Source organism: Scyliorhinus torazame, chromosome 7 (assembly GCF_047496885.1).
Source record: "Scyliorhinus torazame isolate Kashiwa2021f chromosome 7, sScyTor2.1, whole genome shotgun sequence".
NCBI classification, from domain to species: Eukaryota; Metazoa; Chordata; class Chondrichthyes; order Carcharhiniformes; family Scyliorhinidae; genus Scyliorhinus; species Scyliorhinus torazame.
In genome coordinates, this window is record NC_092713.1 from 255,665,139 (window position 1) to 255,677,131 (window position 11,993).

Genomic DNA, 11,993 nt, shown 5'->3' on the forward strand with positions numbered 1-11,993 from the left:
TGGGGATCCAGGTAGCTAGGAGTTGGGGGGCCCTGCACAAGCTCGATTCGACGTGGTTGGTGGAGCAGATGGAGGAGGATTTTAAAAGATGGGATATGTTGCCACTCTCACTGGTGGGTAGGGTGCAGTCGGTTAAAATGACGGTTCTTCCGAGGTTTCTCTTTGTATTTCAGTGCCTTCCCATTCTGATCCCCAAGGCCTTTTTTAAACGGGTAAGCAGGAGCACCATGGGATTTGTGTGGGTGAATAAGACCCCGAGGGTAAAAAGGGTTTTCCTGGAGCGTAGCAGGGACAGAGGAAGGCTGGCGTTGCCGAATCTATGTGGCTACTACTGGGCAGCCAATGTGGCGATGATCCGTAAGTGGGTAATGGAAGGGGAGGGGGCGGCGTGGAAGAGGCTAGAGATGGCGTCCTGTGTGGGCATGGGTTTGAGGGCGCTGGTGACGGCACCGTTGCCGCTCCTGCCGATAAGGTACACCATGAATCCGGTGGTGGCGGCAACTCTGACGATTTGGGGGTAGTGGAGGCATCATCGGGGTGAGGTGGGGGCCCTGGTTTGGTCCCCGATTCGGGAGAACCATCGGTTCGTCCTGGGAAGGATGGATGGGGGGTTTCTGAGCTGGCATCGGGCAGGGATTAAAAGAATGGGGGACCTATTCATCGATGGGGCGTTTGCAAGCCTAGGGGCGCTGGAGGAGAAGTTTGGGCTACCCACGGGAAACGCTTTCAGGTACATGCAAGTTCGTGAGGCGGCAGGTGAGGGAATTCCCACTGCTTCCAGCACGCAGGATTCAGGACAGGGTGATTTCGGGTGTATGGGTTGGAGAAGGCAAGGTCTCGGCGATTTACCAGGAGCTGCAAGAAGAGGAGGAGACCTCGATGGAGGAGCTAAAGGGCAAATGGGAGGAGGAGCTCAGGGAGGAGATAGATGAGGGTCTGTGGGCTGATGCCCTGAGTAGGGTTAATACTTCCTCCTCTTGTGCCAGGTTCAGCCTGATACAGTTTAAAGTTGTTCACAGAGCGCATATGACAGGGGCGAGGTTGAGTAGGTTCTTTGGGGTGGAGGACAGATGTGTGAGATGCTTGGGGAGCCCAGCAAATCACGGCCATATGTTCTGGACTTGCCCGGCGCTGGATGCGTTTTGGAGGAGCTTTGTGAGGACTATGTCCAAGGTGGTGAATGCCCGGGTCAAGCCGAGCTGGGGGTTAGCATTATTTGGGGTATCAGATGAGCTGGGAGTGCAGGAGGTGAAAGAGGCCGGTATTCTGGCCTTTGCGTCGCTGGTAGCCCGGCTGAGGATTTTGTTACTGTGGAAGGATGCGAAGCCCCCTAGCGTGGAAGCCTGGATTAATGACATGGCAGGGTTCATCAAGCTGGAGAGGATAAAGTTTGCCTTGCGAGGGTCTGTGCAAGGGTTCATCAGGCGGTGGCAACCGTTCCTAGACTTTCTCGTGGAGCGTTAGAGTAGGTCAGCAGCAGCAGCAACCCGGGGGGGGGGTTCTTTTGGGGTGGCGTTTGGGTTAGGGTGGGGTGTTTCTCTATTTGTGTTTTTATTGTTAAATGGGGGGTTATTGTAGTTTGGGGAAATTCTATGTATAATTCTTGCGGGTTGTGTTCTTATGTTCTTGTTTCTATATTCTGTAGGGGGGGTCTTTGTTGAAAATTTGAATAAAGATATTTTTAAAAAACATTACAAACGCCATAAAATTTAAAATTGATTCAAGTCTACTCAAATGATTCAAAGTAATATCGGTAGAAATATGTTTAGCTGGTCTTTAAAAGTCTTCAGTGATGAAGATTCCTAATCCATTTTGGGGCAGAGTTTCAATAGGATGAGACATCCAAACCTAACCCAATCCCAATCAATTTTCATCCATCAAGAATTATTTGCAACGCTTGTTGGATTACCTAAGGGATTCATACTGAAGAGTGGAAGCCTTACATTGAACCCAAGGAAAGTGAAATAGCTAGATGACAGAAGACACTGCAGCTGAGTAGAAGTGCAAGCTGTACTCATATTGTTTGCATCTTCCATAGGAAAATAGTTCGATTGGCTGGTATGGCATGATAAAGCTGTACATTGCAGGTTGTGAAATTTGATAGCTATCTCCTGCTGTTGCTTGTAAAGTCTTAGCAGCATATCATTGAACAGCTGTTCCCTTGTCAGCCACTGGCAGGCCCATTGTGGAAACTGATTCCAGGACTGGCCGTACGATTATGTGCATTTCTCGACCTATCTTGTCGGAGAGTCAGTCTCGGTATGTAGCCGAGAGAAGTCTAGTTCTAAGGTCTAGACATGGGTGGTTGTGTCAGGACAGATTGTAATTGATCACTACATTCTTCATTCTTGTCTGTGATACTTGTAGCTCCTAGAGAGCTAGCACATGGTAACCAATACCTGGGGAAACAGGCTCATATAGCAGTTAAACTTTTCAGCTGCAGGAAGTTGTCAATAGTTTTTGTTCTCGCTGAGAAGTAACAAAGCAGTGGAATAGGTGTAACTGAATATATCAACTTTTGGCATCCACTCTTTGAACAAAACAGTCGGCCATAAAGTTTTAACTCAGGGAATGGGGCTCCACTGCAGTGCCTGTTTTACATGGACGCTGAGCCTTTGGGCTGCTCTTCAGATGCTTAGACCATAGTATAGGGCCATAATGAGCCTACTGCTCAATGCGTGCACAGGTTGCCACTGATCATAGATCTTGATCATAGTATGTGCAGTGGGTGTTCAAAGGGGCCTAAGTACCTAATGATGCAAGGAATCAGTGTTCAATACACAAGTACATTATGGGCATCGAGCATCACATTATATAGACCTGTGGACACCTGACCTAGTCAATCAAATCATCAAACTGTTTAAAACCTTGTCCAATCTATCCCTAACCAAAATAACCGTAAGCATATATATTGCATTAGAAAACATGTAAAATAATGTATTTTGATACTTACGTATGGATAGATCCAAAAGAAAAATTATATAAAGTAAAAACTCTCGCATGGTAGATTTCGGGTTCATTTTCTTTTTGTGAGGGAACTCAGTCCAAACTACATCCGATGGGAAACAAGAATGAAAGCTATTAAATGTTATGAAAACATTTTATTTGAATAGGAATGTTGAGCATGTAGTGAAAGAAGTAACTGAACTGCAATGAACCCTCCATATCTGCTCTCAAACTTTGTGCCATACATTCAAGGGACACTTAGTAACAGCTTTACATGGCTTTTCACTTTTGAGATATGTGTTTGAATCCAGTTTGCCAGATTTGACAAAGTTCTCATTTGTCTGCTTGTTTTAAGGGTCCTATATGGAAAATGAAACATCCTCTAAATGTAAGAAAATAAAATAAACTGAATGGGTTGGAAAAGTAAAGGCATCTATGGATACAGGTGAACAAACCATTAACAACAGATTCACAGTTCAGTAAAACAATTCCATGCCGATTTATTTCTAGAGATGAAGAATTCAAAACCAGTGTAGTTATGTTAAACTTGTAAATGATGTAGTCAGACTAGTTTGAGTATTGTGCATGGTTCGAGTCTCCATCTGATAAGGTCAGAAGCAATGAGCGAAAGTACACAAGATTTGTAAGGTTGGAAAGATTATGGGCAGGATCCTCCATCCCTGGCAGCCGGCCAATGGGGTTTCCCATTGTGGGCACCCCCATGCCGTCGGGAAATCCATGGGCTGCTGGCGAAACGGAAGATCCGCCGATGGAGAATCCAGCCCAACAGTTTTACAGAAAGGGGACATTTATCTTGAGAAAAGAGAAAACTTGAAGATGCTCTGACACAGGTCTTTAAAATGATAAATGGTTCCAGAGGATAAATGTGGAATATGTCCACTTGTGGTAGAATTCAAAACTAGGATCTCAAAGTACTAATAATTACCAATAAATCCAATAAGAGAATAAAGAGTCGTTTCTTTAATCATTGAATCGTTACAGTGCAGGAGGAAGCCATTCGGCCCTTCATATCAGTGTTGGGTCTCTGCAAGAGCAAATCACCTAGTCCCACTCCCCCGGTCTTCCATATTGTAGTCAAGTCCCTTTTCAAAGCCACGACTGAATCTACCTCCACACCACTCACAGGCGTTGCATTCCAGAACCTAACCAATCTCTGCTTGAAGATAGAACTGAGGACTTCCGGTGGCGGCCATGGAGTTAGTGGCCACACATTTGGCAGTTCCTGCTCGAGGCAGTTTTTCGGTCCTTTTCCCCGTGTGCGGGGCGGATGTTTTGGTGGAAAAAGGTGGAGAGGTGGTGGAGGAAAGTTATATTCCATTGGTGGCGTCAGTGGATGGATTTGCGGACTCTAAGTGGGTCAAGAAGGAAGGAGCTGCTAAAGCAAGAAACTCTTCATGCAACACAGGGGAAAATGGCGGAGGGGAAAGGGTGGACCCTACGAGCCCAATGGTCAGTGGAGCAGCTGGTGGGCTTCCTGAATGAGACATTTAGCCAACAGAGAAGGGCAGCTCCGGAGGATCTAGCGAAGGTGGTAGACCCACTCAAAGCGGGGATCGATCAGGTGGAGCAGAGGTTGGAGACCCAGGGCCAGGCAATCCAGAAAGTGGAGGAGGCAGTGGGAAACACGAGGAGCAGCTTACCTCATTGGTGGCCTAGATCGGGATGATGCGGGAGACCCAGAAGCGGCTAAAGGAGGTGGAGGATTTGGAGAACTGCTCCCAGAGCTAAAATTTAAGAATTGTTGGGATGCCAGAGGGCATTGAGGGAGCGGACGCTGGCTCATATGTAGCCAAAATGTTGGAGCAGCTCAAGGGGGATAGGGATGGCGCCTTCAATTGGCCGCTGGAGGTCGACCGGGCGCACAGGGCACTGACGAGGAAGCTGCAGGCGAACGAGCCGCTGAGGGAATGGTGGTGAGGCTCCTTTGGTTCCTAGATAAAGAGAAGATCTTGTGGTGGGCTAGGCAGATGAGAAGATGTACCTGGGAACGTAATGAGCTCCGGGTATACCAAGACCTGAGTGCGGAACTGGCCAAGAGGAGAGCTGGATTCAACCGAGTCAAGGCTGCCTCTTCAAGAAGGGGGTGAAGTTCAGGATGCTGTACCCGGCCCGCCTCTGGGTGACTTACTACGGCCATGAGCATTATTTTGGGACATCAGAGGAGGCAACAGAATTGTTGAGAGGGAGGACATTAAACTTTGGAGGAGGTGTGAGCAGATGTTGGTTCTCTCCGCCTTTTTGTTCTATTGTTTTTAAGGTGATGGTTAGGGGAGAACCTCTCTTCTTTGTTGTGCTTTTGTGGGGTTCTGTGGTGGGATGTTGGAGGAACATGGAGAGTGAGTACACATTTTTCTTACTTTATTGTTGTTTGTACTATGTCCAGGGGTGGGGGGGGGGGGGGGGGGGGGGGGAGAGAAGCGGAATCAGTGGGGGTGGGGGGGGGGGTAGGAAGTTTGGCGCCATGGGCAGGGGCTGCCAGGCTAGCTAGGCGGGCTAGCTAACGGTAGCACAGTGGGGGGTGAGCAGGTGGTTAGAGTGTTAAAGGGGTATGGATTTGTTGGTTTTGTTAGGAGAGGGGGACCGCTGACAAAGGTGAGTCTGTTGTGGCGTAGGGGAAGGCATTGGTGATTGTGGACACCCGAGGGTGGGCCTGGAGGGTCGCGTGACGCGGGCCAGGGGCTGGGCCAAGAAGGGATATGGTTGATCGGTGGAGGCGATAAAGGAGTTAAAATGGGTGAGGCAGGATGGGTGGAGGGGAACGTCAGGGAGGATGGGGCGGTTTGGTGTTATTTATTTGTTATGAGGTTTCCTGTTTGCTCTTAGTATGGTTTTGGTTGTGTTTAATGTACACACAAATGTCTTAATAAAAATATTTTTTCTAAAAAAGAAGATAGAACTGAGAGTGTTTTGAATGTGGCTTTCACTATTTTATGAAAAGGTTGAAAAGGTTGACTCCAATAGTTTGGATCCCTTCAGCAAGAAATTCGACATGTGAGGATAAAACATGCTAAAAGGGGGAGATGAGGGCGAGGGAATGGAGGAGACTCATGTGGAGAATAAACACCAGCTCAGACTAGAATAAAAACAAGAAATGCTGGAAATATTTAGTAGATCGAGTAGCATCTGTGGAGAGAGAAACATGGTTAGCATTTTACTGTGTTCGAGACACTGTGTGAATGTAAGTAGCTGCTGCCAATCTGATATCCTTTCAGAAGCTCTTCCCATCTGTTCCACTCCAATCCCTACTCTTTCTTTTGTGGTGAACTAGATTAGCAATCTCAACTCTTATTTGAACCCCCAACTGAACTTCCTGTGATAACCCTCATGAGGGCCACGGGGAATAACTTGTTATCCCTATGGGGCTCTTAGAGTACGTGTTCCCATGGCAACGGGTGGAGGCCCGTCCAGCTGGGGCTCATTATCGAGCTCATTAAATGTCGTCCCAGACCCAGACCTGGACCAAGAGTCCGGTTAGTCCCGAGCTGGGACACTTGTGTTGTATGTCGCAGGTGTGGCTTTACGTTTGAGGTTCGAATAAGTCTATATGACCCTTCCTCTTCTTATCTCCTGGATTATGACTCTTAAAATCCTATCTCCTTTCCATCACAAAGATTACCTACCTCCCCAAGTCTGCAACATCGCCCACCTCTGCAATTATCTCAACCCATTTACTGCTGAAATCTTCATCCATGCCCTTTTTCACTTTATCTCAACAATTCCAGTGCTATCCTGGCTTGCCTCCCATTCTTTGTCTTCTGTAAACGTAAACTCACTAATGATTCTGCTACCCATCTCCTATCTAACAGTAAATTATGTTTACCTCACCCTCCTTGTTTATCTATATTAGCTGCCAATATCCCAAAACAACAAACTTAAAATTCTCACCTTTGTGTTTGAATCCGTTTAAGATCTCACCCATCCCTTTTGTAAACTCTTCTAGTCTGACAACACCCTTGAACTCTCTATTCCATTACAATCTCCTGTGCTTCACATTCTGGGATTTCCTGCCGTCAACACTCCCTTTTGGCTGCACAATTTTTTGATCACATCAAACACCTCTTTTGGCTTGACATCCATTTTCCCGTTAAATGCATGTGGCATTTTACTATGTTGGAGACACTTTGTGAATGCAAGTAGCTGAACTGAATATTCTTGATGCATAGGCCAGTGTCCATTTCCCAACATCAGCATCCCTTCACCCCCTTGTATAAAATAAATTCAATCAGAAAAACCATCCATTTGAACCCCCAATTGAACTTCCTGTGATAACTGAACAAGAGCTATGTTCCTGGAAAATGGTTTGGTTAACAATGAAGGCAGGTGGCGCAGTGGCTAGCACAGCTGTCTCACAGCAGACCCGAGTTCAAGACTGTCTATGTGAGTTTGTACATTCTCCACGGAGGGTTTCCTCCGGGTGCTCCGGTTTCCTCCCACAGTCCAAAGATGTGCAGGTTAGGTGGATTGGCCACGCTAAATTGTCCCTTAGTGTCCAGGGATGTGCAAATTAGATTACGGGGAGGGGGCGGGTGGGCATTGGACCTGGGTAGATTGCTCTTTTGGAGGGTCCTGCAGACTCGATGGGCCGAATGGCCTCCTTCTGCGCTGTAGGGATTCTATATAAAATATCACCATGACAGCCCATTCAAATGAATCGTGATATGTGTTGATAGGGTTTAGAATAGAATGACATGAACCATAAGAAAAAGTGATTTTTCTTGGAAATAGTGCACCTAGAGATAACAATTTGCATTTATGGAACACCTTTCAACATAGAAAATATTTCAAGGCCTTTACAAACAGACAGCAATCCAAGAAGAGATTGCTGGCTGGCGATGGCGATTGGACTTTGAAAATAACGGCTTTCCTGGTTTGAATGTCCACTAAGCAGATTTTTCTTTTGAAGTCTATGGAACGATTAGTAGCTTCTCCTGTGAAATGGAGACCTTACGTTTTCTTGCCTTGCCCCTTCTCCTGAATTTAGAGGACAGTAGCTCCAGCAGACGTTTCGCCATAACTCCCCGCTCACAGGTTCAGGTCGGCTTCAATCGGCTTCTCTCCCGGGTCATGGACCAGCTCAGCACTGGCGCTCGGTAAATTTGCAGATGCGGTTAACGATTATCCAGCTGTTGCTGGTTTGAACCAGAGTTCGGAGTCTAGGGTTCCACCTGGAATTATTCCAGTGCGGGACTGGGCAATAGCTGCAACCATTCAGACAAAAATCACAGCATGGTGCTTGCAAATAACTGAATGCCTGTGTCCTATAAACCACACTTCAAAATCATTCATATATACAGGCGAGATGGGGACATTACGTCTTGTATCTCAGAATTACCCATCGGTTAGAATTACTAAGGACAGAACCGTTTGTGGCTTTATTATGGTAATACTTTGAATTAAATCATTTGAATCCCAATTTAGATCCGAATTCTTCTACTCACCTGTATTAGCTTCCCACTCCCAAATCCTTGGGTGTTCCCCAAGATTTATTCTGGGTCGCCACCTATTTCTCTTCGACATTCTTAGCATCGTCTAAAAAGGTTGCCAGTTTCACATGTACACTGACTGCACCCAGCTCCAGCTCCCCACTACTTCTCCACTGTCTCAAATTGTCAGACTGCTATATCCGACATCCACTCTGACCCTAAATCAAACTATCTGGTGTCATATTTGATTCTGAGACGAGTCCCGCCACATAGCTGCACCACCACGAAGACTGCCCATTTCCACCTTGTTACTGGTATGACTGAGGAAGCAGTTATAGTTCGACGTTGAGGTTAACACCTATTCAAGAGTTTCAGTTGACAGCGAATGGTTGTTTGTCACCAGGAATGGATGGATCTCTCAGGGCAGAAGTTCAGTATATGGGAGATGGTCTGAGGAGTCAGCTGAATCACTCTCAGCTGCAGCTGCAGCTGCTCAATTGCGCAATTGGTTTAATCCAGCTTCCAGAGCATTGTAATTTGAGGCCTATAAAAGGGAAGCTACTCAGTGTCTGCTTGCTGGGCTGGGCTGGGCGAGAGTGCCTGCGGAGTTGGGTGAACACAGGGGTTAGGTGAAACTGAAAAAGACCGAGTGTGGAGCTCAGTCTGGGCAGTAGTGAGCACACCCGAGTTTCATAAACACCAAGGTCAGATTCCTGACCTCATTGACTCCACAGTCAGTGTCACAGCAAAATAGTCGTGAGCATAAAAAATGTTTCTTTGTTTTTTCTTGGAGGTGGGGAATAACTGAGAAACTCAAATAAGTGCAAGCCAGGGTCATTATAATAAAGTAATATAAATAAACAAAGTAGGATAAGGGAAGTAAAGTTAGCCCAAGGAAGGTAAATAAATAGTATTATTTAGCTTTTTTTAAAGGGAGGTATGGTGGCACAGTGGTTAGCACTGCTGTCTCACAGTGCCAGGGACCCAAGTTTGATTCGGACCTTGGATGACCGTGTGGAGTTTGCACTTTCTCCCCGTGTTTCCCCCGGGTGCTCCGGTTTCCTCCCACAGTCTAAAGATGTGCAGTTTACATGGTTTGGCCACCTTACCCCCAGGAACCCCATCAGACCCTCCCATCAGATCCCCATATCAGGGATCCCCAAATCAGAGAACACTCATCAGTCACCGCTGCCTGGAAACTAAACAGCAGTCCAGGCAGAGACAGTGAAAATCGCTGCTTTTTCCACTTACCTGTCTCTTATACCTGCTGCCTCAGACACAAGTGTGGAAAGCAGCAACTGCTACTTCATAAAAAGCCAAAGATGATGTACACCCCCTCAGATCCTTTGATCTGTGAGGTTTACATTCACTTTCAAAAATAAATATTTTTTAATAGGCTGTAATTGACAGGGTAATGGCTTCCAGAGAGCCAGGTGTCTGGATTGTTTATTTTTATTTACATTCACACTTGAATGCATCTCAAGCACCATGCTGTGAAACTAATGACAATGTTTATAAATATCTAGTTATGAATGACAGGTCGTCACCACATCAAAATCGGTTAAGTGCTTTTAGCTGAGAAGAAGAAGTTAAAGCAGTCATCTCGTAAATGTTTATAAACATTGTGGTTAGCTAATGGGGGTCTCTGATATGGGGAATATCTGATATAGGGGACTCTGATTGGAGTCTCAGATATGGGGGTCTCAGATATGGGGGTCTTTGAAATGGGAGTGTTTCTTATATTGGGGGTGTCTGATATGGGGTATCTTTGATATGGATCTGTCTCTGATATGGGAATTTATGATATGGGGATCCCTGATGTGGGGCTGTTCTCTGATATGGAGGGTCTGATGTGGGTCGGGTGTGGGGAGGGGGTTGGGTTGTAGGGGGCGATTAGCTAGGTTACCTTCCTGCTTGTGTGCTGTGGTGGGTGCGGTGATGCAGCAATTACCATGGTGGTGGTGGGGGGCGAGAGGGGGGAGGGATGTCCCTATTTGTCAGCTGGGGTGGGGGGGGGGTGCAGGATGTGTGTTGTGAGACTTCCGGTTGTGGTTATGCCTAGGTAGGTCGCACGTTCGGCAGCTCCCGCCGGGAACGGACTTTTGGGCTCTCCAGAGGGGCCCCAACAGCAATTGTTCGACGGCTTCCAGTGTGGGAAGGTGACAGCAAGGTCCCCCCGACATTATATGGATTGGACCAGGAGTGGAGCGGTGAAAAAAGTGATTTTGGGGCAGCGAAAAGTGAGAGGGAGGAAAAGCAAGATGGCGACAGGTGGAGACCAAGCAGCGTGGGCGCAGTGGTCACAGGAGCAGCAGGAGTTTCTTAAACGCTGCTTTGAGGAGCTGAAGACAGAAATGCTGGCACCAATGAAGGCGGCGATTGAGAAGCTTGTGGAGACCCAGAAGGCCCAAGGGGCGGCGATCCGGGAGGTGCGGCATAAAGCCTCGGAGAACAAGGATGAGATCTTGGGCCTGGCGGTGAAGGTGGAGGCGCACGAGGCCCTGCACAAGAGGTGGGCGGAGAAATTCAAGGCCTTGGAGAATAGGTCGAGGAGGAAGAATCTTCGGATTCTGGGTCTCCATGATGGAGTGGAGGGGCCCGATGCCGGGGCATATATGAGCACGATGCTCAATTCGCTGATGGGCGCGAGAGCTTTCCCGAGGCTCCTGGAGCTAGATGGGGCTCATCGGGTCCTGGCAAGGAGGCCCAAAGCCAACGAGCCGCCAGGGGCTGTAGTGGTGCGGTTCCACCGCTTTATGGACAGAGAGTGTGTCCTGAGATGGGCCAAAAAAGAGCGGAGCAGCACGTGGGAGAACACGGAGATCCGAATTTACCAGGACTGGAGTGCGGAGGTGGCTAAGAGGAGAGCTGGTTTTAACCGGGCTAAGGCGGTGCTCCATCGGAAGGGGGTGAAGTTCGGGATGCTGCAGCCAGCGCGATTGTGGGTCACGTTCCAAGATCGGCACCACTATTTTGAAACGCCCGATGAGGCATGGAACTTTATACAGACTGAAAAGTTGGACTCAAATTGAGGGTTTGTCGTGGGGGGGATGTTTACTGTGTTCACTGTGTTTATTACGTTTGGGGAATGTTCTTTTGGTTTGAGTGCTGGGTGGGGATGGGTGAATGGACTAGGTGTGGGGGCTGTGGGCATCGGTGTTGGAGGGGCAGGCCCCCACGGAGGAAGAGGGGGAGTGGAGGCCCGGGGATGGGGAGTTGGGGTAAGGCCGCAAAAAGGAGCTGCGCCAGAGGGGGCGGGGCCGGCTCAGGAAAGCGCGGGCTTTTTCCCGCGTTAGGGAAGGACGGGGGTGGAGCCGGGGGGAGGGGGGGAGGGAGGGTGGTGCTGGAGAGGAGCGCACACTGACTGCTAAGGGGAGGGGGGATTCTCACACTGGGTGGTCGATGGAATGGCGGGAGGGGCCGTGGTCAGCAGGAGTCAGCTGACTTACGGGAGTGTCATGGGGGGAACAAAATGGCTAGATGTGGATCTAGCGGGGGGAGGGGGGGAACAGGGTTGCTGCTGCATTGGCCAAAGGGGAGCTGGAAGTAGGAGAGGTAGTCGGGGCGGGGTCCGCCGCCTGGGTGACTGGAGGGTGCGGGAGG

At 48.3% G+C, this 11,993-nt stretch overlaps 1 protein-coding gene across 1 annotated transcript in view; it reads right to left on the reverse strand.

Annotated features, from left to right (window-relative positions):
- Nucleotides 1-8,078, reverse strand: part of LOC140426972 (polycystin-2-like protein 2) — a 141,125-nt gene extending 133,047 nt beyond the window's left edge. Inside the window, exons 1-2 of the mRNA XM_072512309.1 lie at nt 7,916-8,078; nt 2,954-3,049 (exon numbers count right to left, since the gene is read on the reverse strand). Of these exons, the coding sequence (XP_072368410.1) occupies nt 2,954-3,049; nt 7,916-7,979 (160 nt within the window). The 5' untranslated portion in view covers nt 7,980-8,078. The remainder of the gene's footprint in view (nt 1-2,953; nt 3,050-7,915) is intronic.
- Nucleotides 8,079-11,993: the final 3,915 nt, after the last annotated feature.